At 60.4% G+C, this 27,843-nt stretch overlaps 3 protein-coding genes and 1 non-coding gene across 5 annotated transcripts in view; 3 read left to right on the top strand and 1 right to left on the bottom strand.

Annotated features, from left to right (window-relative positions):
• Positions 1 to 8,002, top strand: part of PRRC2B (proline rich coiled-coil 2B) — a 76,860-nt gene extending 68,858 nt beyond the window's left edge. Inside the window, exons 27-32 of the mRNA XM_058672892.1 lie at positions 138 to 262; positions 568 to 808; positions 2,469 to 2,624; positions 3,207 to 3,298; positions 5,178 to 5,259; positions 6,230 to 8,002. Of these exons, the coding sequence (XP_058528875.1) occupies positions 138 to 262; positions 568 to 808; positions 2,469 to 2,624; positions 3,207 to 3,298; positions 5,178 to 5,259; positions 6,230 to 6,361 (828 nt within the window). The 3' untranslated portion in view covers positions 6,362 to 8,002. The remainder of the gene's footprint in view (positions 1 to 137; positions 263 to 567; positions 809 to 2,468; positions 2,625 to 3,206; positions 3,299 to 5,177; positions 5,260 to 6,229) is intronic.
• On the top strand, positions 1,958 to 2,043 carry LOC118759939 (small nucleolar RNA SNORD62). Its single transcript, XR_004996477.2, has one exon. It is a non-coding gene; the product is annotated as a small nucleolar RNA SNORD62 (small nucleolar RNA).
• A 1,784-nt stretch (positions 8,003 to 9,786) lies between the features above and the next one.
• Positions 9,787 to 23,944, top strand: POMT1 (protein O-mannosyltransferase 1). The gene is made up of 20 exons (XM_004593679.2): positions 9,787 to 9,893; positions 10,467 to 10,643; positions 12,067 to 12,173; positions 12,280 to 12,330; positions 13,306 to 13,452; positions 13,902 to 14,013; positions 14,354 to 14,419; positions 14,506 to 14,599; positions 14,818 to 14,973; positions 15,187 to 15,317; positions 15,559 to 15,654; positions 17,687 to 17,779; positions 18,776 to 18,872; positions 20,654 to 20,746; positions 21,122 to 21,239; positions 21,443 to 21,540; positions 21,905 to 22,018; positions 22,511 to 22,637; positions 23,066 to 23,243; positions 23,682 to 23,944. Exons 2-20 carry the CDS (start codon positions 10,522 to 10,524, stop codon positions 23,854 to 23,856), a joined length of 2,175 nt encoding a protein of 724 aa, XP_004593736.2. The 5' UTR covers positions 9,787 to 9,893; positions 10,467 to 10,521; the 3' UTR covers positions 23,857 to 23,944.
• Positions 23,945 to 24,262: 318 nt separating this feature from the next.
• UCK1 (uridine-cytidine kinase 1) lies at positions 24,263 to 27,590 on the bottom strand. Of its 2 annotated transcripts, XM_004593470.2 has the most exons (7): positions 27,366 to 27,589; positions 27,109 to 27,268; positions 26,880 to 26,976; positions 26,343 to 26,485; positions 26,140 to 26,234; positions 25,381 to 25,429; positions 24,263 to 25,097 (listed from the first exon to the last, which is right to left on the bottom strand). In XM_004593470.2, exons 1-7 carry the CDS (start codon positions 27,471 to 27,473, stop codon positions 24,919 to 24,921), a joined length of 831 nt encoding a protein of 276 aa, XP_004593527.1. In that variant the 5' UTR covers positions 27,474 to 27,589; the 3' UTR covers positions 24,263 to 24,918. The 2 variants fall into 2 exon arrangements, with proteins under 2 accessions (XP_004593527.1, XP_058528263.1); XM_058672280.1 differs by lacking the exon at positions 26,140 to 26,234 and having other exon boundaries at positions 24,916 to 25,097; positions 27,366 to 27,590.
• Positions 27,591 to 27,843: the final 253 nt, after the last annotated feature.

The raw sequence follows: 27,843 nt of genomic DNA, 5'->3' as shown, positions 1-27,843 counted from the left end.
AGTATTTTGCTGTAGGCTTTCTCTGAAAAGCAAAGGAAGCCCAAGAAAACAGGCGTGGTCATATGTGGTCATGCCAGGAGCGGGCAGTCAGTGGCAGCTGGGACAGCACAGTGACCTGCCTGTCTTGCTGCTTGCAGGCCGCTGCCCAGCAGATCCCCCTCTCCTTGCACACGTCCCTGCAGGCTCAGGCTCCGCTGGGCCTCAGGGGCGGGCTTCCTGTCTCCCAGTCTCAGGAGATCTTCAGCTCCTTACAGCCCTTCAGGTGAGCTCTCGTGTTGACTGGAAACCAGCAGCCTTGTGCCTCTGTGCCCCATCGGGTGGGGGAGACTCCGGCCCTGCACAGGGAAACTTCCTGTGTCGTCCTGCCTCCACCCTCTCGCCTTTGGCCTGTTAACCCAGTGGTGTTCACTCTAGGATCCCTCCACCACCAGCAGCACCAACTCAGAGCTTACTGTAAATGCAGGTTATTAGGCTGGAGTGGTGGGCAGGCCAGGGCTCCCAGCCTTGCCCACACTTGAAATCTGTGTGTGAGCATCTGCCCGATTTTTGTGTCTTCCAACTTTGCAGGTCTCAGGTGTACATGCACCCCAGCCTGTCACCGCCCAGCACCATGATCCTCTCCGGAGGCACAGCCCTGAAGCCTCCATATTCGGCCTTCCCTGGCATGCAGCCCTTGGAGATGGTGAAGCCGCAGTCTGGCTCGCCCTATCAGCCCATGAGTGGGAACCAAGCCCTAGTCTACGAGGGCCAGCTCAGCCAGGCTGCTGGCTTGGGCGCCTCCCAGCTGTTGGACTCCCCGCTCCCACAGGTCAGGAATCTCCCCCACTCCAGAGCACTAGGGCTCTCTTTCCTTTGTGACCTGGTCTTCACCTCTCCCGCGTGCCGTGTCCATGCAGGTCCTCCAGCTGCCGTTCCTGTGCATGGCCCTCCTCCCTACCCTTGTGCTGTGAGGGCTGGGGAGGGGTAAGTGGTCTCAGCCTCTCCTAGCTCTTTGAGACTGGAGCCCACAACATACCCACGGCCAGTCAGCACCTGTGTTGCCCTGAGCACCCTGTCATTGAACTCGGCATTGACACATAGCTTCCTTACCCTGGCTGGGGTGGTGTGACACTGCTCAAGGCACTCCTTATTTGGCCATGGACTTGCAGTCTCCACGTGACCCCTGTTCTAGTTTCTGGTAGTTTGATGTCTGCACAGATGAACCCTAGTCTTGTGCTATGGACCCTGCCCTGTCGGTTCATGGCCTCTGTCCATTCCATCCACACATGGTCGTTACCAAAAAACCTTACTCCACATCTCAAGTTTTAAGTTGCCACCTTCAAATTTTCCAGCTCTCTCCAGTGTCCTATCTGAAATGTTCTGATTGCCCTGCAACCTGCTGCTCCTGCCAGTCTCCCTCACACCAGTCAGCTCTAGTTGGGTGCTGTCCTTGGCCACCCATTGTATAGCTTAGCAGGAGCCATGACCTGGGGCTCGCTGATCCTGGACTCCAGGCCTTTCTTGGTCTCTGCGGTATTACTCATGGGCTTCCTCCTGCCTTCCTCAGATCCTCTCCCTTGATTTCCCTGTATCTCTCTCAGTGACTGTTGAGTACCTGGCCCAGTCTGGCCGCTCTCTGATCCTAGGGTTCTTCATCCTCTCACTCCTGGACTGAGTCTCAGGTGGACTCCAATATTTCTGCCTTCCTGTCTCCCGGCATCTGTGTCTGAGATGTGACTTTACCTGCTGTCCACGTGGTCTGAGCCAGGTCTCTCCTCCATCTGACAGCCCGTCCCCCTGGCCTAGTATCCTGGCCTGCTTGGTCTCCTTGTGTCTGCTCGTGCACGCCCGTCTGTTAGCTGCACAGCTAGGGCTGGGCCTCACAGAAGCTGCAGCTGGCTCTGTGAGATGGCAGTATGTCTTCACCACCTTTCCCTGCACCTACTTGTGCTGCAAGGAGCATGGTGCTGCATGTCTGTCTCAGTGATGTGGTTCCAATAGATCCTTCTGACCCTCCACTGTGGACTCAATAGCAGGGAGATGAAGAGGACGGTGACTGAGAGACCACATGTGGCCCCTGCTTCCCTGTGGCCCTCTTGTTCTGGATTTGAGAGGTGCTCACTTGGTCTTGCACACTGATGGGCAGACTTCATGGGGTCTCGGCTCTTTGACCTCCCTGCCCACCCTGTGCAACAGGTGTCACACTGCCACTTGAGTCCAGTAGCCCCCGTGGTGTGCCCAGCACCTCATGCACTCAGGGTGAACACTCGCTCTCTGCAGGCAGTCCATTTGAAGTCGTTTGCTCCGGCAAGGTGACCACCTTGGCCTTGCCTTTGCTCTGCTTTCCCAGTCATGTGACTGGGAAGTCTAGAGCAATCTCCATGGTGCTTCCTGTGTGCAGGCAGGCCTTGGCGTCTGCCTTTTGAGATGTGTGTTTATATGCCTTTCTCCTACACCTGCTCTCTCCTGACTGCTCTGTTGTCCGGCAGCTGACCATGCCGCTGCCACGGTACGGCTCTGGGCAGCAGCCTCTCATCCTGCCACAGCCCATCCAGCTGCCGCCTGGACAGAGCCTTTCTGCTGGGGCTCCCCGGAGAGTTCCTCCCCCCGGCTCCCAGCCACCGGTCCTGAACACCAGCAGAGAGGTAACCATGACCCAGCCACCCAGGATGCAGTGGGAGGGGCCTTCTCACCAGCCCTTCCCAAGAGCTGAGAACTGCCATGTGGTAGCCAGACCAGTGGCTTGGGATGCAGCCTGCCCCCGCCCCCTTGGGCTCTGCAGCGCCCTGGAATGCCAGCAGGCTTGGGCCTTGTGATACTGTTTCTGCTGGGGCAGACAGCACAGCACCTACAAGTGAGGTCTGATCACACACCCAAGGGACCTTGAGCGGGACATGGCACACACAGGTCCTAGAGATGCTGGTGGGGTGTGTCTGGGGCCAAGTGTGGGATCTGCACTCCACACCAATGCTCAGACCTTTGGCGTGTCCAACCAACAGTGCAGAGACAGCTAGGCACGCTATGGTCTACTGCCCTGTGATTGTACAGTTAGCACTCTGCTTACAAGAGGGAAAATGCTGGAATGATTCCTGCTTTTAGAAAGAAAAGAAGCCCTCCTAGCCTCCGGGGTCCCCTCTGATGGTCCCTGTCTGGAAGTGCTGCTGGGCCCTGTGCCAGGTGGCTTCCGTCCGACTGTGAGATGATGATGGCTCTCTCGGTCTCTTCAGTCCTCTCAGATGGAGCTGAAAGGCTTCCACTTTGCCGACAGTAAACAGAATGTTCCTACAGGAAGCTCTGTACCATCACCACAGGCCTACAGGTAAGCTTGGCCTCTGGGCTGCGTGTGCACTGTACCCATGACCCTGTGGCTCACAGAGCCTGTGGTCCGAGCTCTCTTGCAACCTGTTTGGGTCTCCGTGCTCAGGGAGCCTCTGGTCCAGGACCCCTTGCAGCCCAGCCCGTGTGTAACCCCATGGCTCACAGAGCCTGTGGCCAGGCCCCCTTGCAGCCCAGGTGTGTCCCTATGCTCAGGGAACCTGTGGTTTGGGCCCCCTTGTGTCTGTTTGTTCAGGGAAGCTGTGGTTTGGGCCCCCTTGTGTCTCTGTGTTCAGGGAACCTGTGGTCCGGGCCCTCTTACAGCCCGGGTGTGTCTCCATGTGGGTACATGGAGAGTGTGAGGGTGCTCTCTGGAGAGCTAGGGAAAGGAGCAGCTGTGTTGTAGGCGGCGTCAGAACCACCCCAACTTCCTCACAGCTTGAGGCAGGCAAGATCTCCTGCCCAAGGTGGCCACCTTTCCCAAGCCCTAATCCCTGCCATGGGGGTTGGTGTCACCAGGCTGCGAAACTGTTCTTGCTGCATTGCACATGGCACATCCTCCACTGTGCCCTTAGCTGGGCTAACTCCGCTGGTGGTGTGGGGCAGGGAGCTTCTGCTGCTGCTGGCTTCTCCCGTGTGCCAGGCGAGGCCCTCAGAACAGGAGGCATGTTGCATGCAAGAGGTTCCTGGTGACGCCCGCTCGCACACGCACCTAGAGGTGAGCCCACAGACACGCAGGTGCTTGGCAGGCCTGTCCTCCTTGAGTCTGTGCCTGAGGCCACTCTGCCCTGCTCTGCTGTTGAGCCTGGGACTTCCTCTGTCACTCGAGTTCGGAGGAGGGACTTTGGGGACTTTTTCCCCTGCCATCTTTCCTGGAATCATTTGTTTCAGTTGGCCTGTTAGCATGTTTTATTTTCCCACAATAATCTTTCACTTTGACCAAAACAATAGAACTGTATGAAAAGGTGAGTGGACAGCCACATGACAAGGACAGATGTGGCTCCTTTACTCTTTTAGGTCCTGGAAGCCTCTGGCTTTCTTGAGAGAGGCAACATCTAGAAAACAGAAACTCCCAGAGAGAGAGCCGGAGGGCTGGCAGCAGCTTTATCCTTGGGCGAGTAGAGTGCTTACTGAGAGCGCACAGGAGGGTGTGGTGAAGGTTCCACAGGAGAACTGGGCGTCTGCCACCACTGGTGCCCCCCGCATTTCCTGGAGCAGTCCCCTTCCTCTAGGGGCAGCCTTCACTGGGAGCTGGCCGGTGTCTGGGAGGAGGGCACAGGCGGGGCATTGGATAACTGTGGGGCAGTGTTTTCCAGTGTTCTGTGCAGACATGCCCTGAGGGTTGCTGTAACAGCTTAGATAATTTGGGGAGGACAGTGCCCCTGACACAGGCATGAGAGCCACTCAGCCAGGGGTCCTCCAGGCCTCTGCCCTGGCACTTGTCACAATTTGTCACCATGTGGGCATCTCGCTAACAACACTCTTGGGGTTCAGTGGTGAGAGGGAACACTGCATGTTAGTCCCCCCCACCTTCCTCTGCAAAAGCAAAGGCCCGAGAAATGCTGAGCACGCTGTTGGCTCAGTGCCGGGCTCCAGTCCCTCAAGAGGCTGAGGGTGATTGCTAACTGGCTGTCCCAGGGCCTGGGCCTCTGCTGTCCAGACGTGCCTTCCTAAGCGCCGTCTCAAGGCTGCCAGGATGGGCAGTGACGCCCGCTTGCCCTGCTCTGCACTGTCTGTTCCCTGTGTCTGGTGCCTTCTGTCCAAGAGGCTGACAGCTCTGGCCAGTGGCCCTGCTGGCCTCATGCTTCCTGTGTGCTGGGCTGTGACTCCATTTCCATGGTGACACATCATGTATGCTCAACCCCTGCCTTTGGTTTTTTCAGGCCTAGCTCTGCTAGCCCCAGTGGGAAGCCCTGTGGATCAGCAGTTAACATGGGCTCTGTGCAGGGACACTACGTGCAACAGGTAGAAGCTGGCTGTCCAGACCCCCCAGTCCCGGACACTGAGGCCCGTCTCCGGCCCCTGGGAGGAGGGCCTGTCCCGCCTGTTTAACCCAGGGGAGAATGCACCTGGTGGTTGGAGCCCAGGCCCCCTGGCAAACTGCTCCTCCTGATGGGTGTCCGGGTCCTCCCTTGTCCTGCAGAGAAGAGAGGACATTGAGTCCCCTGGGCCAGCCCTCGGGGAGACGGGCTAGGCCCGTGGGGGGCTCTGGAAGCTGGGGGGTGCGCGTGGTGGCTGCAGTGAGTGCTATGTCTTGTCTGTGTCCTGGCTGGGTGGGCTTGCAGAGAGCAGGGAGCTGTCAGGGCCCACCCTGCTGTCTGCCTGGCTCTGCAGGCCTGGCGCTCAGGGACCCTCAGCCTCTGTGCCAAAACAAGTCAGCCTTGCTGGCTGGGAGGTGCCCCTGCTCCAGGGGGTCACTACTCTTCCTCCAGAATAAATTCTAAAGCATCTCCTAGAGTTCACGCCGTGAGTCAGGATTAGGACTGCTACTGGTCGCTGTGCAGACAAGCGGACCCAGAGTGGAACTTGCAGCGTCCTGTGGGAGTCCTTGGGGAAGGTTTCCACTTAAGAGAGGGAGTGTGGGCGGTTCTAGCCAAGCCTGCCAGCGGTCCAGCCTGCCCGTCAGCTGGCAGTTAAGCTCTGTGGGGCATGCATGGGCTTTCGGAAGGGCTCTCTGCCTGGGGCACCCTGATGTGAGAATGCTCCACAGGCAGCCTCAAGAGCATGTGCGTTGCTGAGTTCCTGGTGGGGGGCCTGGCTTTTGCTACTTCCGCATCACTGCCTTCAGCGCCCCACCCAGATCCTCCCAGGTTCCTCGGGCTGGGCTGCTCGGGCCCGCTTTGCCCTGGGGCTCTGAAACAGGGAAGGAGTGGCAGAAACTCTCCAAACAGGTGCTTCTGCATGAGGGTCACTTCCTTTTCCACTTGGTCCAAAGGCAAAGCGAGTGGATGAGAAGCCCAGCCTGGGAGCCGTGACGCTGCCGGAGGCCCCCTCGGCTGCCTCCCACGTGAGGCGGACCGGAGCCATCAAGCCTCGGGCCGTCAAGGTGGAAGAAAGTAAGGCCTGAAGGTGCCCGCTGCTGCTCGCCACCCAGAGGACTGTGCCACCCCAGCCTCAACAGCCTGCGCCCCCTGCGGGCTGAGAGCGCCTCCTCACCTCCGCTCCAGAAAGCTCCTTGTCGGCCAGCTTCGTGCCCGTGGATACATGCCACTGACCTGCTTGCTCTGACACAAGAAAAAGCAAATGACTCCCTCCTTCCCCTGTCCTCCTTCCCGTGTGACACTGGAGTGCCACCCTTCCACCTCCCCTCTGTCCTGCTCCGCGCAGCCAGCCGCGGTGCCCAGCAGTGCCCACAGCCCTGCCTCCTGTCTCCATGCACATGGATTGGACAACAGGGCATTGTAGCTGGATGCTCTCACAGAGAAAGGCAGCGAACACAATGCCAGTTCTGTCTGTACAGCTGAACTTTGATATGTTCCTCGCCGTTCTCTCTTCCCTGTTTCCAGCAGTGTCCTTTGCTTTCTGTCCTGTTGAATTTGAAGCGTCACTGTGCCACTTTAAGAGGCGGCTCTTGGGGACACAGCCCTGACTCTCTGTTGGTTGACCATGGAGGCTGTGTAGGGCGGGCTGGGAGCACCCTGGTGGGAGGCAGTGAGGTTGGTGTCTGTCGGGTTCCAGTCCCTGACCTGAAACTGATGATGTTTGAGCATAGTGGGCACTGGCAGTGGGATAGAGTCCCTGTTGGGTCCCACAGTGGTCTGCAGGGGCGCTGTGCTTGGCCCACGGCGAGTGACGGGCACATGGGAACAGCCATCAGGTCACACCTGCAGGACAGGCATCTGGTCTTCCTCCCAGCAGCAGCAGGCCAGGCACCCTGGGCGACCTCGGAGGAGGGACAGTGCCATGGGTCTGCAGAGCCACTTTCACCAAAGGTGTGTGTGAGCTGCTGGGCCCTGTGCCCCTGGTGGTGTGTGCATTTGGCAGGAGTCATCCAAGGGCGATGAAGGGGAGGGGACTCTCCAGCCGTCCAGCTCCCTGTGGGAGTTGCCACGTTGACCACCAGTGGATCTGCAGGAGACGTGGTTCAGTGAGCAAACTGCACGGCGACCTCTGGGGCTCAGGCTCTGGCTCCTGAAGTCACATGGAGCCTGGAAGAAGTGTCTTAGGAACTGCTCACCGTGGCCACCTGGGCAGACTGGGGCAGCTGTCCATGTTACCGCCTCACCTGTAGCTTGCAGCAGCTCCCGCTCCGGCCTTCACCTCAGACTTCCCTCGATTGTACCTCCCCCTCCCTCCCCACTCAAGGACCCGGGTCCCCTCTTCTGCTGTCCTTCCTCGTCCCTGTGGTGAGCCTCTGTCCTTCACCTCATTACCTAGCCATCCCTGGATGAGCCCGGGTCAGCGGAGTGGCCAGCCTTCACCTCTGCCCATGCTCCTCAGAGCACAGCCCGGCTTACTCAGACCTGTGCCGGCGCACGTGGTTAATCAAAGGAAAAACTGTCTTCTTGTTCTGGAACTCCAAAGAACAGTCCTGGATGCTGTTACAAGTTGTTTCTTTCAGGTGGACCAGCCTTTTGAATGGCAGCACTTCCTGTTGAAGAAAAAAATAAAACCCTGAGGTCACCTGTTGTCCAGCTCCAGCCCTCTTCCCACCCTGTGCTCCCCCTCCTCCCTGATACCCCAAATAAAAACAAAACACTAGAATTTATTTATATGTATTGATGTTGTAGGTCTAGGTGAGAACGAAGTAAATGTTTCACTGCTCTATTTACATAGACCGTCTGATTATTCCGTGCAGGAAAGGCCCAGAAATTGCATGTGGAGGCCAGCATGCCTCTGCTAGAGCCAAGTGCAGCCTTGTTCCTGCAGAGAGTCGCAGGGGTGAGGGCTCGAACCTCCTGCCGCCCCAGTCCTCTCCAGGGTCATGTCCAGTGCAGATATGTCCAGATGCAATAGTCCAAAGTAGAATTTGGGGTCTTTGGCTTCAGACTCCCATCCTGGGAGCACAGATGGGCGCTGCAGCTACTGCCAGTGGCCCTGGAGCTCTTGGTAGGAACGATGGAGACCTGGGCTGCAGCTGGGGCAGGTGCCGGGGGCGGGCCCCACCCACCTTGATGCCACCAGGTGTGGCTTCTTGGTTGGCGAGATGCCGTGCTGCCTGCATGCTGCTTCCCCTTGCTTACAGTGTTTCCTGACGAGAGTCCAGGGACACTTTGACCTGAGTTCCTTCAGGGGGACACAAAGCTGACTATTACACAATGGGGGAAAATGCCATGGCCACTCAACTCCAGTCACTTGTATAGGCCTTGGGGTATGCTGTGAAAATCTGGGCTCTGTTCCCCCTGGCCGCCAACACCTTCCTACCTGCTGGCTGGTCAGCGAGGGAGTGTGTGAGCAGGTGGCATATTCCATGCTGGAAGTCCACCTGGGTCTCGGGAGTGGCGACTGTGGTCAAACGTGTCACTGCCCCTCCATGCAGCTTTGTGCACAGCAAACCTGCCTCACAGGGTGTCTGTCGGGAATGCCAGGGCTGCCAGTATGTGCTGTGCTGGTTTCTCTGGCCTGAGACAAGGTCGTCTCAACGCCGGAGGGACTGGCACCAGCTCCCAGCCACCCTCTCCACCTGTGGCCCCACAGCAGGGCAGTTGGGGTTGAATCTTGGGTCACGGGTAGTCATTGGCAGGACACTGCTCCAAATGTGGACCCTGCGGGCTCACAAGGATCTAGTCGTTGGTTTGGCTTCCTTTTTATTTCTGGCCCTTTGTTTTTCCCTGTAGGCCAGATACTTGAAAGGGCAGACAATGGCTTAAGGTGTCCCGTGCAGCCCGGCTACCCAGGATTTGGGGGAACTTAGACTTGGCATGGGAAGCGGAAGAGGACTGCCCGGGCCCCACCGGCACACGGCCTGCCCCTTCCCTCCGGGTCGGCACCTCATTTCTCCTTTCAAATATGTGATTGTACTAGCTCTTGGCAGATGAAAAGAATTCTCCTTATTTAAATAGAGAAAAAGTTGGGAAAAAATAAAGCTGAACATGTTTTCTCAGGTTGCGTGTCCCTCATCTCTGGGTCGTTTGGAGGGACCTGTGTGCAGACCCAGGAGCCAGGGGTGGCTGGGCTCTGGTTCACTCTCCAGATGGTCAGTAGCACCATGGCCGGGTCTGCCGGGCAGGGAATGGCAGGGGCCCAAGCCAGTCCCCTGGAGGCGCACTGTTGTTCGCCTGGCCGAACCTGTTACCTGCTGTCCCCGCGCCTCGTGCTGACGAGGAGACCGACTGCGCATGCGCAGACCACCCAGGTCCTGAGTGCGCGCACGCGCGCTGCGACTCAGACGCGGCGAGCAGATCGCCGAGCAGGGCAGCGGTGGGTGTCGAGTGCCGAGCTGGCCGGCCTCTAACGGTCGCCCCTCCCCAACCCCGCGCGGGCGGCTCTGAGGACGCGGCGGAACCCCGCGTCGGGCCGCACCCCGAAAGGACTGGAGGATCGCGCCGGTAGGTTTTTGCGAGCGCCGGGGAATGACAAGTCAGCCCTGACTCGGGGAGCCTGGCAGGGCGGGACGAGCTGCGGGAGCGGCGTGTCTTGCCACGCGTGGGACCCGGCCTGTGAGGGGCTAGGGGGACGTGAGGGGACAGAACGGGGTGTCCCGGGACGTGAGGGGACAGAACGGGGTGTCCCGGGACGTGAGGGGACAGAACGGGGTGTCCCGGGCGTGAGGGGACAGAACGGGGTCCAGGGGCGTGAGGGGCAGAACGGGGTGTCCCGGGGCGTGAGGGACAGAACGGGGTGTCCTGGGGCGTGAGGGGCAGAACGGGGTGTCCCGGGGCGTGAGGGGCAGAACGGGGTCCAGGGGCGTGAGGGAAGCGGTGGGGAAAGGCTGTGACCTGAGGGAGTGTCCGGAGCCCCCGGACCCAAGCAAGCGGGCGCCAGAGCCCAGGCGGCCTTTCGGTGTGAGATGGAGGGTCCCTGGCACAGCTGGCATCATGGGGCGCCCCGCGGGATGACACTTCCCCGGGGAAGGCAGGGAGCCGGAGCTGGCTAGGCATTGGCTGGGGTGCCTGGTGGTGGGTCCTGAGTTCTTTCTGCAGTCCAGTGGCCGAGCTCGCCCCCAGCCCCGGCATCTCCCGCCTTGGCGTCCTGGGCCTGTGTTACTGACGCCTGCCCCTCCCCTCTGCCAGCACCTGCTGCCCCGAGAACAAGCTAGCAAGCAGCGCTTCTCACTGGCCCCCAAGGATGCTGGAATTTCTGAAGCGCCCCATCATGGTGACAGCCGACATCAACCTGAACGTGGTGGCCCTGGCCGGAGTGGGCTTGCTTAGCAGGCTGTGGCGGCTCACCTACCCGCGGGCTGTGGTGTAAGCCGGGCTACCCTGGGGCCAGGGCTGAACCACAAAGAACTTATACTTCTGTGACAGAAACTGCCTTCGGTTAATTTTAAATATTTACCTGATTTGTGTGAAAGGCAGAGTTAGAGAAAGAGACAGAAAGATCTGCCATCTGCTGGTCACTCCCCAGGTGGCCTCAATGGCCAGAGCTGAGCCAATCTGAAGCCAGGAGACAGGAATCTCCTGTAGGTCTCACACATGGGTACCGGGTCCCAAAGCTTTGGGCGCTCCTCTGCTGTTTTCCCAGGCCACAAGCAGAGAGCAGGATGGGAAGTGGAGCAGCCAGGACTTAAACTGGTGCCACTATGGGATGCCAACACAGCATGCTGTGGCTTAACTCACTATGCCACAGCACGAGCCACATGAAGTTCCTGTTTAAACAGTGTGTGTGCATAGAGTAAAATTCTGGGCCTCTAGGGCAGTGAGAGCAGGCCCACTGTCTCGCCAGCACAGGCCCAGTGCAGTGTGTGTTTGGGGTCTGTGGTAGCCCATGCTTGGCCACTAAGTGGGTGCCACGGAGGGAAGTCTGATTGTCAGACTTAAGTGATCACTTTGCAGTTGGAAGGAGAATCACTGAACTTGGAAGTGAGCCTTCACTGAGTAGCACCTGTGGGCCTTTATCCATAACATGTAACGATGGTGCGTCTCTGTGGGCACACTGTGTTCCTGGGGCATGCGTGTGCAGTGTCTGTAAGGCTGCCTTTTAAATAAATAAAACAAAGATAAATGAATCATTTTAGTGAGAATTTTTAAATTTTATTTTTAGGATTTTTTTACATAGAAGAGTAGGATGCACACCGCATGGATCTCCAGTTAGGGTGGGGAGGATCGTGGTATGGAGGAAGTTGAGTGGGACAAACGCTTCAGTTTTTTTTTTCTGCTGTGTCTGCAAGGGGAAAGCGCAGGGGCCCTGTCCAAAATGAGAATCCTTAAAACCAAACTGGTACTTGCAGTAGCATCACGGTGCCCACGAGGTCAGCCTGGGCTCCTTGGTACCCTCAGTGCCCGTCTCGTTGCTCTCAGTGTCTGAGCGCTGCCTGCCCACTGCCGTTCTTCTCGCCTGGGTCCCCAGACCCGACTCTTCTGGTGGGAGCCTCGTGCCTGGGGGCCCCAGCACGTGAGCCAGTCCCGGGCGCACAAGATCTTTCAGTTTGTTGGCTGGTTGGCAACACCCTGATGGAGAGTCCTAGAGGCGAATTGGTGTGGTCAGCCATGCAGGGCGCAGTCTCCGCCTTGTCCCCATGGTGGCCGATGCTGTCGGTGCAGGGCGGGGTCCCCTTTGCTGTCTGTCAGCGGGCTGCGACACCCGCATTCCCTTCCACCGCCTCTACGGTGACATGCTCCCGTCAGGTGCGCTGCTGCCCCTCCCATCTTGTCTTGCTCTTTTATTCAGTTTTGATGAAGTATACTACGGGCAGTACATCTCTTTTTACATGAAACGGATCTTCTTCCTGGATGACAGTGGCCCGCCGTTTGGCCACATGCTGCTGGCCCTGGGAGGTAGGCTGCGTCAGCAGGGGCCCGCAAGTGAAGGGACCCTGCTCGGCTCTCCATCTGTGTCACTGAGCGAGGTCCTGACTGCAAATCCCCTGCTCCCCCGCCACAGGGTACCTAGGAGGGTTTGATGGCAACTTCGTTTGGAGCCGAATCGGAGCAGGTAAGTGATCATCTCATAGACCTTCCTTTTTAAAGGGTTGTTTAATTTAATTGAAGAGAGTGGGAGAGAGATCTTCCGTCCACTACTTCTATCTCCAAGTGGACACAGCCACTGAGACTAGGTCAGGCCGAAGCCAGGAGCCAGGAGCTTCTTCTGGGTCTCTCTGCACGCAGGCGCAGGGTTCCAAAGCCTTGGGCCGTCCTCCACTGCTTTCCCAGACCACAAGCAGGGAGCTGGAAGTGAAGTGGGGCCAACGGCTCTCAAACTGGCACACACATGTGATGTCGGCAGTGCAGGCAGCAGCTTAAGATGGTGCGCCACGCGCTGGCTCTTTCCTGTCGTAAAGTGCACGTTAGAATGGAGAGTGGCTGCTGCAGGCTCCAACAACTACACCTCACCCATCTGAGAGCGGGCATTGTCCATTATTTAAGTACAAGAGGAAGACGTTTCAAAGCTCTGGTCGCGGGCTTGTGGTTTAGTTAGGGTAATTATGTGCCTCTAGTTCTTGATATGTGCATCGCATGGTATCTGATTAGTTCTTTTTAAAATATTTATGAGGGGCCATTAGCTCAGTTGGCTAATTCTGCACCTGCAAGTGCTGACATCCCATGAGGGCACCAGTTCGTGTCCTCAGCTGCTCCACTTCCCATCCAGCTCCCTGCCGGTGGCCTGGGAAGGCACTGGAGGATGGCCCAAGTCCTTGATTCCTGTACCCACGTGGGAGACCGAAAAGAAGCTCCTGGCTCCAGGCTCCTGACTCTAGCCATTGCAGCTACTTGGGGAATGAACCAGCAGATGGAAGATGTTTCTTTCTGTCTCTCCTCTTGTAAATCTGCCTTTCCAATAAAAATAAATTTAAAAATTTTTTGCAAGTCAGTCACAGAGAAGGAGGAAGAAACAGACCTCTGAACTGTGGAGTGGCCTGCGGGCTAGACACCACATGGCCCCAGCTCTGCTCTGTGGTTGCATTGGCAGAGTACAGCAGCAACGTGCCTGTGTGGTCCCTGCGCCTGCTGCCTGCCCTCGCGGGGGCACTGTCAATCCCCATGGCCTACCAGATCCTCGCTGAACTCCACTTCTCCCACTGCGCCGCCATGGGGGCTGCGCTGCTGCTGCTTATTGGTGAGACCTGGGTGCTGCCTGTCCTGGTTCTGGCTCTGGGACACGTCAGCAGGAAAGTCTGGGGAGCTTGGGGTTCAGCAGGTGCACTGAGGGAGGAAGCGCACCCGGGAGTCCCTGCTGGCCCCTCAGCCTGTGTGCTCTGGCTGTTGCAAGCAGGCTTGTGGCCGCATTACCGCTGTCCTAATGAGTCACAGCCCCCTCCCCCGTGTCCGTGGATTCCACAGCCACGAGCTCAACCACCTGTGTGCAGAAATACCCACAGGCAACAAGCCCTGCATCTGTGACAACCCTCACACAGTGTCCGCATTGCATGGGGCATGTACAGGTCACACACGTGTGCCACACCTGTTTATGCAAGGACTGATCATCTGCGGGGTTCCTGGAACGCGGCCTCAGGGTGCCCGGGGACAGTTGTGTGGGACTGAGTCCCGTGTGTCCTCTTGTGCCAGAGAACGCCCTCGTCACCCAGGCCAGGCTCATGCTGCTGGAGTCATTGTTAATATTCTTCAATCTGTTGGCCGTGTTGTCTTACCTCAAATTCAACAACTGCCAGAAACACAGGTACGGGGCAGGGGCTTGCCTCTCGCAGCACACCAAGAGAAGCTTCTGGATGCTGTGCTGGGCTGGATGGCCTGAAGGCAGGAGTTCTGAGGAGGAGTCACCTTACTAAGCTCTTCGTGACACCTGCTGTTTGGGGGACCCTTGGCACACAACTCGGGAAACAGCCTCGTGCTGGTGTGATGAGCACCTGCTGCAGGCTTTTCCTAGACAGCAGACTGAGCTCTGCTCGGAGGCAGGGACCCTTCACTGTCCTGGCGTGCCACAGGATGGGCAGTGCATGCGTCTGTCTCCGAGGTGCAGCCTGCCCCCAGCACTGTCACCTTTGTCCCCTTCCTTCCAGCCCCTTCTCCCTGCGTTGGTGGTTCTGGCTGACGCTGACTGGGGTCGCGTGTGCCTGTGCAGTTGGGTGAGTCCCACCCCTGTCCTGCTTCGTTCACCCCCTCCCCGTTCTTACGTGTCCCCATCTCCTCTGACCTTGGTTGTGTCTTTTAGCATCAAATACATGGGCATGTTCACCTACCTGCTGGTGCTCACCATTGCAGCTGGGCACGCCTGGCACCTGCTTGGAGACCAAACCTTGTCAAACGTGGGTACCCGTGTCCGTGCTGCGTCGGGCCGACCTGGGGGGTGATGATCAGCCCACATCCTTGGGGCTTGCGGTGCAAGCAGGTGGGGTGACCTCACCAGCCAGCTGCTGCCCTGAGAGGTGAGGGTTCTGTCCCTCGCCTTGCCTAAGCCTGCAGGCCCTGCAGATGGGGACCCCTGCCCTCAGAGTGGAAGTGACCTCCTGGCATCTCCTAGCAGGTCCGTGTGGTAGGTCACTTGCTTGCCCGGGCAGTGGCCTTGCTGGTCGTCCCCGTCGCCCTGTACTTGTTGTTCTTCTATGTGCACTTGGCGCTGCTCTACCGCTCGGGACCCCATGACCAGATCATGTCCAGCGCCTTCCAGGCCAGCCTGGAGGTGAGGAGCGCCTGCCCTTAGAGGAAGCCAAGTTCAAGGACCTGTGATGGGATGGCCCCGGCTTGTTGTATCCCTCACTTGAGGACATTTTAGACACCAAGCCACACAACCCAGATGTCTTACGGAGCACTCAGCTGTAGCGGGGTGGGGGCCTGTCCAAGAGGCCTGTGGGCCTCCTGCTGCTTCCACTGGCCTGCTCTCACTTGGTCACAGGGAGGACTCGCTCGAATCACCCAGGGCCAGCCGCTGGAGGTGGCCTTCGGGTCCCAGGTGACACTGAAGAGCATCGCTGGCAAACCCTTGCCCTGCTGGCTACACTCTCACCAGCACACCTACCCCATGATGTAAGGAGAAGATGGGACCATGTTAACTTCCTTGGTCTGCCTGCTAGCACTTGCACGTCCGGGGGGAGGTGGTGAGAGTGTGAGGTATTGGGGGCCCTCGGCCCCCCGTAGGTCTGTGATCACTGAGTGGAGAATGGGAGAAAGAGGTGCGGCACCACGGTACCCCACGGGGTGCTGCTTGCCACTGCTTTGGGAGAGGTGAGGGTGGGGGCTCCTGACACCTTGTGACATCTTCACGCAGGTACGAGAGTGGCCGAGGCAGCTCCCACCAGCAGCAGGTGACCTGCTATCCCTTCAAAGACGTCAACAACTGGTGGGTCGTGAAGGATCCTGGGAGGTGAGTGCCAGCCTGGGCACTGCCTGTGTTGTGCTGGAGTTTGAAATCACCAGAAAATCATTGAGTCTGAAGTCGGTGCTAACGCATTAAGGCGGTTTGTTTAGGTTAACCTAGGTCTCCCAGTCACCCCCCAGCCCAGCAGCCGACGCTGCAGCAGGAACAGCAGGTTCAACAGTGTAGGGTTCTTGTCCATTTCAGGACAATCCATATAATTATACAGTCATGATTGGGCAGTTTTAACAGTTAACTTTTTTTTTTTCTGAAGATTTATTTATTTTTACTGCAAAGTCAGATATACACAGAGGAGGAGAGACAGAGCAAGATCTTTCGTCCAATGAGTCACTCCCCAAGTGAGCGCAACGGCCTGTGCTGCGCCGATCTGAAGCAAGGAGCTTCCTCCAGGTCTCCCACACGGGTCCTGGGTCCTAAAGCTTTGGGCCGTCCTCAATTGCTTTCCCTGACCACAAGCAGGGAGCTGGATGGGAAGCAGGGCTCCTGGGATTAGAACCGGCGCCCATATGGGATCCCGGTGCCTTCAAGGTGAGGACTTAAGCCGCTAGGCCATGGCGCGGGGCCCTAACTGTTAACTTTCAAATAGAGCAAGTTGGCAGGCTTCTATTGGGGGGTTTGAAGCAAGCAAATTTTTTTTAAAAAATTATTTATTTATTTACATTATTGGAAAGTCAGACATACAGACAGGAGGAGAGACAGAGAGAAAGATCTTCTGTCTGATGATTCACTCCTCAAGCGACCGCAACGGCCGGTGCTGCGACAATCCGAAGCCAGGAGCCAGGAGCTCTTCCAAGTCTCCCATGCGGGTGCAGGGTCCCAAGGCTTTGGGCCGTCCTCGACTGCTTTCCCAGGCCACAAGCAGGGAGCTGGATGGGAAGTGGAGCTACTGGGATTTGAACTGGCACCCATATGGGATCCCGGTGCATGCAAGTTGAGGACTTTAGCCACAGGCTATAGTGCCAGACCCACAAGCAACTTTCAAGAGGTACAAAAAGATGAGCTATAGGGCAGTGAATCTTATCTAACACCAGGGACCTCCTTCCTGAGGAGTGGTCTGCCAGGTGTCCTGCCGGGTGTCATGTAGGCTGTCCTACCTAGAGTTTACACAGGCCCCAGCCAAGCCATTAAGGCAGAAATCACAAAAGCAGAAAACATCTAGGTTCTTCATCTGCTCAACCCCCTGCTCCCCTCGCCAGCACGTCCCACCTGGTCCGGAAGCAGCTGACTGCTCAGCATCTCCTCCAGGAGTGTCAGGGCCGCGCCCCAGCACCCCTTCCTGCTTGCTGTGCCAGGAAGCCCTCTGCTCTATGGGGCGCCATTGCCTCACTCGCCCTCAGCTCCTCTGCTCTGTGAGCCCAGCATTCCGCCTTCCAGACGGGATCCTGTGAACTCGGGCTAGCCGGCCTGTGTCTCCATGTCCACCCTGCCCCAGCCCCAGTCATCAGCGTCTCCCACCCCTCGCTGTATCCCACAGTGGTCCATGTTCACCCAGCCTTCCCCGGTGTTCAGTGTCTCTGTGTCCAACTTGCCGCCCCTGCCCCCATCCTGATCGTCCACATCAGCCATCCTCACCACTTCCCTGGTCCAGCAGCAGCAGCTCCTGCTGGGTCTCTGCTATGGACATCAGGGTTCTCTCCTGAGCCCTGTCCCTCAGCACCCTCTCCTCTCAGGAGCTCAGCTCCTCTCCTGGGTGCCATCCTCCTGTCCTGTCTCCACTGGGACCCGCAGCGCGGGCCATGTCACCTGCTGTCCACTTACCGGCCTGTGCCCAGCAGCTGGGACCTGACAGGTGCATGGTCCAGTTTACCAAATAAGACTGCAGCAGGCTTGGCAGCAACCCAGGTTCCACCCACAGGGAGCGGCTCACATGCCCAGCAGCCCGACAAAGTACCCTGGGCACCCCAGGCTCAGGGAAAGGCTGAGCATAGCCCGTGTGCTGACAGAGCCCACCGAGCGGGCTGCTCCAGAGGTGCGGTGGTCGAGGGCACTGCCGTGACCCTAATGCGCTGCCGCTTCTCAGGCACCAGCTGGTGGTAAGCAGCCCCCCGAGACCTGTGCGGCACGGAGACCTGGTGCAGCTGGTGCATGGCATGACCACCCGCCTCCTCAACACGTGAGTGTACCTGGGAGGGGGCCGGGTCTCAACCCAGAGGCCACAGGAGGCTGGACTGAGAGCTGGCCTGGGCGGCTCCACGCTGCACCTGACACCCGTTCTCCAGGAATGGAGGGGCTGAGCAGGCATGACAGCGCCCCAGACCTGCCGCCCTGTCTGGCTCCTTCCTCCTACCCGCAGGAGACCACGTCTTCTAACTGCTGCTCTCCCCTTTAGGCCCCCTGCCTCAGTGAGGGAGTTCCCATGGTGCCCCAGTCCACCTCCACCCAGCTTCTCAGGGGATGACCCTGCAGGGCCTGAGCAGCTCCTGGGAGCCCAGCAGTTTCAGCCTGTCCGTGAGCACTCACAGCTGGCCCCACTTGCGGCTTCCTGGGCTTGGCTTATCCTGACAGGAGCCCCAGACCCAACACCCCCTTGGCTGCCTTCCCTCCCTCCCTCCCTTCCCGTGTTTACTCCCCGCCTCCTGCTCCTGATCCCTGCCTCCACCTTGACCCAGCAGTGATAGCGGCCCATTCTGCTGTACCTCCCCGCTGAACCTGAACTAGTGTGACCCCTCGGGCCTGCCAGGATCCCTGGGTCCCTGGGCCCCATGCTTGCTGACCAGGAGCCAGCCAGAATGTCCTCTCCGAGCCAGAAATGGTTCCTTCCTGTTTTCCTGTGGCATTTGGCCTGTGCTTCATCTCTGGCTCCCAGGGGTGCCTGACCCAGAGCGTGATGAGCCATGTCCTGGGGTGTGGGGGTCAGAGGTGCGCTGGGTGTTCCTGAACTTGGGGTCCATCTAGGATGGCCTTGGCCCCTAGCACCTGTTGCCAGGCCCCAGGAAGTGCCCCAGTCATGCTGTGTTAGGGGGTTTGCTCAGATGTGCGCACACTCAAGCTGTGGCTAGCAGCTTCCCGAAACAGCCGGTTGCACCAAGGGTGGTGAGCCCATGCCCTCAGGCAGCGATGCCACAGACAGAGCTGGGCTGTGGGGTGAGCTGTTGGCATCGGTTTCCAGGCATGACGTGGCGGCCCCACTGAGTCCGCACGCCCAGGAGGTGTCTTGCTACATCGACTACAACATCTCCATGCCACCCCAGAACCTGTGGAGGCTGGTGAGTGCCAAGTCACACCTGTGGGAAACCGCCAGGAGCCGCTTGCATCTGCCGGGTCACTCACTAGATACCTGCAGTGGCCATCTCTGCCTGGGAACCCACACCAGGTCGCTCCCGGGGACAGCAGGGACCCAGCCAGCTGAGCCTCACCTGCTGTCCTCCAGGACCCGGGTTGGGAGCAGAGGTGGGGTTCAAGGCCAGGTACTCTGGACACAGCATCCTAGCTGGCCGACGGCCTGTCCCAGTTTGTGCCTGCTCGTGTGAGGGCAGCCCTGACTTGTCCCCTGTTCCCCCTCAGGCCCCGTGTTAGCACATGGCCCTTCTCAGGCAGTGCTCCACCTCTAGGCAGACATGGCCATCAGCATGGCCAGTGCCGGCAAGCACCTTCGTCCCAGCGACGGGGGATCCTGGTCTGCTCACAGTCAGGCCTCATGGCCTGGAGTGCAAGGGGCCATGAGTGTTGCTCGAGCCTTGTCCGCATGGCAGCTGCGTGGGAGAACCACACCCTCCTCCCATCCCCACATTCCGCTGCCATCCAGTGATCCGCTCCAGATGCCCATCACAGGTGACAGGAGGGCTAGGAGCTCCATGCTCCATCTGCGTGTCCCATGAGGGAGGTGGGTCCCCAAGCGGTCACCGCTGCCTCCCTGGGGCTGTTAACAGGAAGCTGTGGTGAGGAGCCAGAGCTGAATGTAGAGCCCAGGCCCCACAGGGTGGGATGGGAGTGTCCCCCTGTGCCGATCTGGACGTGATGCCAGTCGGGCCTGTGCCGTGCCCAGCACAGCAGGTGTCTGACGCTGCACTCCTGCCTCATGTGCTGCTGGCACCTCTGTTGACACAAGCTGCTTCTCCATCTTCACCTCTGTGTGCCCACCCCGATGGGCAGGTACCCATCACAACTTGTACTGCGAGTCTGCCTGCTCTGTGGCAGGGCGCTCACCTTGCCTTATTTTATTTTTAAGATTTATTTATTTTTATTGGAAAGTCAGATATACACAGAGGAGGAGAGACAGAGAGGAAGATCTTCCATCCAATGAGTCACTCCCCAAGTGAGCGCAACGGCCGGTGCTGCACTGATCTGAAGCCACGAGCTGGGAACTCTTCTGGGTCTCCCACGCGGGTGCAGGGTCCCAAGGCTTTGGGCTGTCCTCGACTGCTTTCCCAGGCCACAAGCAGGGAGCTGGATGGGAAGTGGAGCTGCCAGGATTAGAACCGGCGCCCATATGGGATCCCGGGGCGTTCAAGGCGAGGACTGTAGCCGCTAGGCCATGGTGCCGGGTCCTGGCCTTGCCGAAGCCCCATCACTGATGCCTGTCCTCCCTGACGCCCCCCGCCCCCAACGCTCACACCCGTTTCAGTGATGCTGCAGTGACCTTCATGGGACAGGCAGATGTGTGCCCCAGGAGGCACCGCCTGGCCTCTGGGTGCCTGTTCCTGCTCAGGGATTGTCCTTCTCAGCACAGGGGGGCAGCAGGGGCAAGTGCCTGTGCTCAGTGTGTTGGGGTGCCTTCAGGTGCCACAAGGGACGCCTCGCAGTGACTCTCACCATCCCAGCACCCTTGTCCTCCCAGAGGAAGAGAGCCATGCTTTTTTCCGGGAGCTTGGAGCGCCCCACGCCAGCTCTGCCCAGAGCCTGGAAGCACATTGGGCTCGCAGGCTGTGAGGGCAGGACACTGCTGTTTGCTTACCAGGTCCCTGGCACCCTCCAGGGTCCCTGCCGCCTCCCTGTCAGCTCTTCCAGTGCGGGGAAGCGCCGACGAGCCAGCCTTTTGCCCTCACAGGACATTGTAAACAGGGACTCGGACTCGGCCGTCTGGAAGACCATCCTGTCAGAGGTCCGCTTCGTGCACGTGAACACGTCCGCCGTCCTGAAGGTGAACAGCCGCCGGCCAGCCATGATGCCCTCTCGGGAAGCTGCCCCGCCAGGGTTCCAGCTGAGTGAGGCAGGAACCGAGATCAGCCCCCATCCCCGAGGGGCGGGGTCAGCTTGAAGCCAGGCAGAAAGGGGGTGCCGGATCCGTGCAGATGGCTCACTGCTGTGAGACGCCTGCCTGGCAGAGCTCGTGTGATCTGTGCAGCTGTCACTGGTCTCTTGGCGTTCAGGCGGCTCTCTCTAGATGGAAAGTGCTTGGGGTCACCGCCTTGTGAATTCTACAAGGCGGCGAGAGGTGGCCATGGAGGGGTCTGGGGCAGGGCTCCACCCCGCCCAGCCTTTCCTCCACACCCTTTCCTGTCCCTGGTCTTGGTAGCTGAGCGGGGCACACCTCCCCGACTGGGGCTTCCGGCAGCTGGAGGTGGTTGGGGAGAGAGTGTCACGGAACCACGCAAGCGCTGTGTGGAACGTGGAGGAGCACCGCTACGGCACAAGTGAGTCCACCGCACCACGGCTTTGAAGGGGCCGCCCTGGCACCTGTGGCTCCTCAGGCACCTTGCCCTGCAGCCTTGCAACCATGCTGACAGCCCCAGGACTCATGGCAGATGGAGCGTGGATGTGGGGCATTGTGGCTGGCCTGAGGAGCAGGGCTGTGAGCTCTGGTCCACGCGCCGGCCTGTCTGCCGTGTCCCACCAGGCCAGGAGCCGAAGGAGAGGGAGGCAGAGCTGCACTCCCCGACCCGGGCCGACATCAGCCGCAACCTCAGCTTCCTGGCCAGATTCTCAGAACTGCAGGTGACTTGGGCTGGAGGGAGGCCCGAGGGCACCTGGGGAGCTGCAGGAACACCTCCTCACCACTACAGGAGGGGTGCCACACCCTGGGGTCAGCATGTGGGGACACCCGTGTGGCACTGTACAGGGCACAGAGAGGACAGACTGAGGTGATGGCGGGTGGACCTGGGGCAGCCTTTGTGTCTCTTTGGAGGTGGCTGCGGCCTCCTGCCGGCAGTGCCCCCTGTGCACACCACTGTCGCTGCTGTGTGCCTCACATGCCCAGCTGGCAGCGGGGACAGCAGCTGGCTTGCAGCCTTCCCGGCTGCCCCAGGTGCCAGCGGCGTTCTCGGGCCGTGCCATGCTGAGGGCACCCTGCCTTGTGCAGTGGAGGATGCTGACACTGAGAAGTGAGGACCCGGAGCACAAGTACAGCTCCTCGCCCCTGGACTGGCTCACCCTGGACACCAGCATCGCGTACTGGCTGCACCCCAGGAGCAGCGTAAGCAGCCGGCCCCGCGGCAGGCAGGCGGGTGGGCCCCAAGAGCGGACAGTGTGTCCTGAGTGCTGGGGTCCCCTAGGCTGGCCTGGGCCAGCACTACCCTGGCTGCCAGGCCTGCAGCTTTGCCTCTTTGGGGAAGCACACAGCCTGATCCCTGGTCTGTGGCACCTGGTGGCTGAGCTCTGTTTACATGTAAGAGCACTTTGGAGAGTGAGTTTGGTTTTTGAGATGCACATGTGGATTTTCCATGCACTCTTGGGAAGCCCCACGCACGTGGAGGCTGTCGGTCAGTGTGGGGGAAGGCCACACCCGAGCCCTGTCCACAGTCCGTAGGCCAGCCCTGACTCCCTCACCACTCTGCTGGCTTGGGACTGCAGTCACCGAAGGGCAGCCCACGTCCTCCTTGTCCTCCTCGCTGGCTCCTGGGCTCTACTGTGGCCTCAGGTGACAGGTGCCCCAGGTGCCTGCATCACACTGTCCCTGTGCCTGCAGGCACAGATCCATCTGCTGGGGAACTTGGTGATCTGGGCCTCGGCCAGCTTCGCCACAGCCGTCTACAGCGTGCTGTTCTTCTGGTACCTGCTGCGCCGGCGGAGGGACGTGCACGACCTCACCGAGGGTCAGTAAGGCTTCCTTCTCCAGAGGACTGGAGTCCTCGCCAGTGGAGACCGTCAGCGGCACCGGGCATGTGGGTGAAACCCCACCAGGCCTGCCTTGGGGGGCTGCTGTTGGCAGCTGAAAGAAACACACACCCGTGGAAGTGGGGCACTGGCCCTTGCAGGGCGGGGCGGCCTGCATCCCAGGGCCAGGTGGCCCGAGGGCTGTTGGGAGTGCAGTGGTGCCTCTGCCGCCACACACCTCCGGAGCTCCCAGGGGCGCTCCGAGCTGCCCAGACTGGCCAAGGCCAGCTTGGGTTCTCCAGCAAGCTGAGGCCAGCAGGGTGTCTGCCATCCGTGGCAGGGGCTGGTGACCCAGGTGTTGGGCTGGGGAGGCCTGGGAGGGAGGAGGAGGAGGAGGAGGAGCACCAAGCCGGGCCCTCTCTTGCAGACACCTGGAGGCGCTGGCTGCTGGCAGGGGCCCTGGGTGTCGGGGGCTGGGCCGCCAACTACCTACCCTTCTTCCTGATGGAGAGGACGCTCTTCCTGTACCACTACCTGCCCGCACTCTCCTTCCAGATCCTCCTCATCCCTGTGGTGCTGCAGCATGTCAGTGACCACCTGTGCAGGTGAGCGAGGTCCGGAGGGTGCCAACTCCTGTTCCAAGTGACACAGGAGAGGCAGGGTTACATGCAGGGGTTATGGCTGCCCCCAATGCCAATGGAGGAAGTGGGTGGGCAGCGTGGGTGTTGATAGGCCAGAGGATGACCCTGGAGCATGGGGTGCAGCTGCAGAGGGGGCGCTGGGGCACACAGGAGAGCCCTCAGGCTGGAACCTGACATGGTGTGGCCGGGTGGGGGACCAGAAGCTGGGGGCACTGCGGAAGCAATAGACAAGGAATGGGCTGTGATCAGGGTCCTGCAAGAACAGCAGCAGGCACACAGAGGCTCTTGCAAGCTGCTGGCTGATGCATGGGCTTTGAGGGATGGCCACATGGGCAGCAGATGTCAGACCTGCCCGGCAGGGACAAGCCCATGGCACCTGCCACTTAGTCCTGCTGCCTGCAGGTCCCAGCTGCAGAGGAGCCTGTTCAGTGCCCTGGTCGTGGCCTGGTACTCCTCCGCATGCCACGTGTCAAGCATGCTGTGCCCGCTGACCTATGGGGACAGGTCGCTCTCCCCAGCTGAACTCCAGGCCCTTCGCTGGAAAGACACCTGGGACATCTTGATCCGGAAAAGCTAGCAAAGCCGGAACACGGCCTCTTCCCACACACTCCTCTCTGACCAGTGGCGTGTGCCAGCCTGGCCCGCACCGTGCACCTGCTCCTGAGCCAGGCAGCGAAAACTGGCCTATCACCTGCTCTCCCGAGCCCTGTGGCCAGCATGAGAGCTGTGTGCAAAGGCAGCCATGGCAGAGCTGGCCACAGACCACGTCAGCGCCGACAGTGTGGCTGGGACCGACCTGCGTGGCGGAGGCTGTCCCTCAGAGGTGCACAGCGCACCCTGCCCACCCGCCTGCAGGCAGAGCCTTGGCAAGACTGTTGACAGGCCCCAGTGCCAGCTCCAGCTCATCAAGCCAGGGCTGTCACCCACATCGTTTGCTCCAGGTTTGCCGTTCACAAAATGTTAATAAAAAGGACAACTCATCATTTCTACTGGGTGCTACTGCTTTATTGAGTCTTCCTCCAAAAGAGCATGAGTTGACCAGGCTGTTACACACAACCAGAAACCGGCCACGGAAGAAACTGCTGCCGAGGCTGTGGGTGAAGCCAGAGGACGCGGCCTGCCAGCTGTCCTTCCACCCTCCACTCGGGGGGCCTTGCAAGCTCCTGGGCAGGACCCACAGGAGGCCCTATGTGCGTGCTGGGAGGTCAGGAAAAAACTGGTTGTTCCTGGGGTCCCTGGGTGAATGGCCCCACAGGCTGGGCACAGCATGCTGGCTCAGGCCTTGGGGGAGCAGACTGTCACCAGCACACCACAATGATGCCATGTGACACGTGGAAGGAGCACATGTACTTGGGAGATGGGCGAGCGGGAAGATCATGCAGCCCTCGCAGACAGGCGCCTTGGCCCTACCCCACACCCCACAGCCACGGCGTCCTCAAGGACCCAGAGGATTTAGATCTGTAAACACAGGAAGCAGGTAGAAACATCAGGAAGGCCCAGCCCCAGGCTGAGCTCGAGTGACACATCCAGGCGACCGCTCCAGTGCGGGCCTTGGTCCCAGCACCGCCCCAGGGTCACACTCCCAAGGCAGGTGCATTTTGGGCCCAGCCACCAGAGCGGCAAGCAGGCGGGTGGCCACTCAGTGGGGCCTGCTGCTGGATTCCAGGTGCGAGCGTTTGCCTGAGGTCAGCACCCCGGGATGCTCTTCCGGTTCGGAAAAGGCCCTCTTGTGACTCTTCCCGTTGGCCCCTCGGTGCCATTTGCAGATGTCACCATTGAGAATGTCCTGGATGTGCTGCACAATCAGGTTGATGGCCACTGTCGCACAGGACAGAGGGACAAGCCACGGGTCAGGGGTGAGCCAGCCCTGGGCTGCTGTGGGCGCCGAGTGCCACTGCCCCTCCCCACAGCAGTGCCAGGCCTCAGCGTGGCATCAGCGCCTGACCCACCTCACTGGCCATGCTCCCAGAGCGCCCGCTGACTAGGGCCAGCCCTTGGCACAGTTGGAACCCATGGCACCATTCACATGGACAGGCCCCTGGGGGTTCCTGGCCAGTGGGCGGCTCTGCGGGCACGGCTGGGCAGCAGCAGGGGTTCTTACCCATGTTGTCGACCCCGCGTGGGATGATCACGTCCGCATACTTCTTTGTCTGCAAGAAACGGGTTCCTGTGAGGACTGTTCCTCCCCAGGGCGTCGGCAGGCGCTGGGTGGAGGCAGCAGCAGAGGTGGGCTGAGCTGCTCAGAGGCCAGGGAGCGGGGGGACACAGGGAGCTGTGGGGAACCCTGGGCATTGGGGCTGGGACCTCAAGGCTAGTAGAGGCTGCCTGTGGACGGGGACACAGGGGACACAGCAAGCTGTCACCCTGGCTGGCTCGGCGGGAGAGCCGCTGAGGGTCTGGACGGAGAGCAGGACTGCAGGTAAGGAAGACCCACAGGACACACTGCGACAGCCAGCCCACTGTGCCACTGAGTGTGAACTCCAAGACCCTGAGGTTCCCTGGGAGTGCCCTTCTTGTTACTGCGGAGCAGGGGCCTGCTTGGCCCTTGGCTGCGCCTCTCCATCAAGGGAGAGACCAAGACAGGACACCAGGCAGGTAGCGCAGACAAAAAGCCCCCCTTGCCACACGCCAGTGGTCAGGGACACCCCCGGGGCCTGCTGTGAGCCAGGTGTGGCAGCTCAGGGCGCCCTGCCCTCATGGGGATGGCTAGCATGCAGACAGAGGCGGGGGACGCGGGCTGGGGTCTACAGGCAGTGGGGTGTGGGGGGATGGAGGAGTCAGGGCAGGGAAGAGCTACAGCTCCCTGTGCACATCCCGGGGTGCCCTGTTGTCCTGGGGTCCCCAGCCCCCACATGCATACCGGCAGACAGAACTCCTCGAAGGCTGGCTTCACGAAGGTGGTGTACTGTGTCAGGATCTGCTCCAGGTCCCGCCCGCGCTGCACATCTCGGAGGACTGTGGCGGCGGTGACACAAGGTACGGAGTCATCCCTGGGGTGGCCAGGCCCTCGGCCCTGGCACGCTCAGGGTCACGCGCACCACACCCCAGGCCAGCCCCGCTCACCTCTCCGGGAGAGCCGCACGTCCGAGTCCGTATCCACAAACAGGCGCAGGTGGAACATGTCCCGCAGCTCCTGGCTGTAGAACACCAAGATACCCTCGAACAGCACCACGTCCGCAGGGTACACCACCGTGGTCTCCGGCAGCCTGCCAGGCGGAGCCAGCCCCCCATCAGCTGCGGGCCGGGGACCCAGACGCCACCTGCCAGGCCGGAAGCCTGACCGAGGGCTGCTCTGCTGCCGATGCAGCCCCGCTGGACGCCCTGGGACAGCAGCGGAGGAAGACCCGAGTGCCTGGAGCCCTGCACCCACGAGGGAGACCCGGATGGAGCTCAGGCTCCTGGCTCCAGCCTGGCACTGCCCTAGCCATTAAGGCCAGTTGGGGAGTGAACCAGCAGATGGAAGAGCTCTCTCTTCTCCTCTGTGTCACTCTGCCTTTCAAGTACATAAGTCTTAAACAATAAAAAGAAGCGGCGGGAGGGCAGGTGCCCACAGGAGCCACCCGGGGCAGGGCAGGGTCAGCACGGCGCGGCCCTGCTTACCTCGAGTGGGTCACAAAGTCATAGGTGGGCACCTCCACAGTCTTGCCCTCCACAATGTTTCTCAGGGTCCTGTGCATCAAATCATTGTCAAAGGCATCTGCAGGGGCGGAGCAAAAGGCGGGACCAGCAGCTGCCCCCGGGCAGCAGACCGGAGGCCCGTGCTGGCCGCAGGGCTCTCCCCGCGGACCGGCTGGCCTCTCCTCCCCCGGGCCTCGCCCTCGCAGCCCACCTGGGTGGTCGAAGTTGTACTGCCCCTTGAGCGCCTTGGCCTTCTGCTCGGCGGTCAGCACCTTGTAGAAGCGGTCCTGGCTCAGGATGACCAGCTTGCGCTGCCGGTGGTCCACCTCGTTCTGGCCCAGCAGCTCCATGATCTTCTCACACACGGTGGACTGCGGGCGGACACACACACACACACACACACCGGGGGTCCCCGCCTGGCCCCTCTGCCCACCCGGGGCGCCTCGGGCCCCCGCCCGCCGGCCTTACCTTCCCGCTCGCCGTGCCGCCGCTCACGCCGATCAGGAAGGGCCGCTGGTGCGGACGGTCGGCGTCCGGCACGGCGCCCTCGCGGTCGCCGCCTCCCGCCGAAGCCATGTCGGGCTCCGCTTCCCGGCATCGGACCCTCACTCCCGCCCGGAATCCCACCGGCTCGCCCGGCGCCTGGCCCCGGCCGGTGAGGATGCGGGCGGACACTTCCGGGAGGCGCGCGGGGCACGGCGGGAGTTGTAGTCCACGGTGGCCGGGAAGGGGGCCGCGCATGCGTGCGCTGGGCCGGCGGGCGGGCGGCGAGGCGCGCCCTTCCCGGGGTGCCCATGGTTACCGAGCGGCCGCCGGGCTGGGACGGCGCCCCAAGAGGCCCGGTCGGTGGCCCCGCGTCCTCTGTCCCGTCCCGCTCACCCTAGGCCGCAGGCTCAGGCTTGGGGCCCACGCTGTGCACTGGCCCCGTGGCGGCCCCGCTGATGCA

The sequence above is a fragment of the Ochotona princeps genome, chromosome 14 (genome assembly GCF_030435755.1).
Source record: "Ochotona princeps isolate mOchPri1 chromosome 14, mOchPri1.hap1, whole genome shotgun sequence".
NCBI lineage: Eukaryota > Metazoa > Chordata > Mammalia > Lagomorpha > Ochotonidae > Ochotona > Ochotona princeps.
The sequence above is the reverse complement of the archived record's forward strand: the minus strand, read 5'-3'. Positions and strand labels throughout refer to the sequence as shown.

What these genes read in the sequence shown, in the direction of transcription:
- POMT1 (XM_004593679.2), top strand. Translation starts at nt 10,522, where the DNA reads ATGCTGGAATTTCTGAAGCGCCCCATCATGGTGACAGCCGACATCAAC. An exon ending in ACCACCCGCCTCCTCAACAC is followed by an intron (nt 17,780 to 18,775) that starts GTGAGTGTACCT and finishes ATCGGTTTCCAG; the next exon opens with GCATGACGTGGCGGCCCCAC. An exon ending in GTCAGTGACCACCTGTGCAG is followed by an intron (nt 23,244 to 23,681) that starts GTGAGCGAGGTC and finishes TGCTGCCTGCAG; the next exon opens with GTCCCAGCTGCAGAGGAGCC.
- UCK1 (XM_004593470.2), bottom strand. Translation starts at nt 27,473, where the DNA reads ATGGCTTCGGCGGGAGGCGGCGACCGCGAGGGCGCCGTGCCGGACGCC. An exon ending in GTACAACTTCGACCACCCAG is followed by an intron (nt 26,977 to 27,108) that starts GTGGGCTGCGAG and finishes CCGCCCCTGCAG; the next exon opens with ATGCCTTTGACAATGATTTG. An exon ending in ACGCGGGGTCGACAACATGG is followed by an intron (nt 25,098 to 25,380) that starts GTAAGAACCCCT and finishes CCTGTGCGACAG; the next exon opens with TGGCCATCAACCTGATTGTG.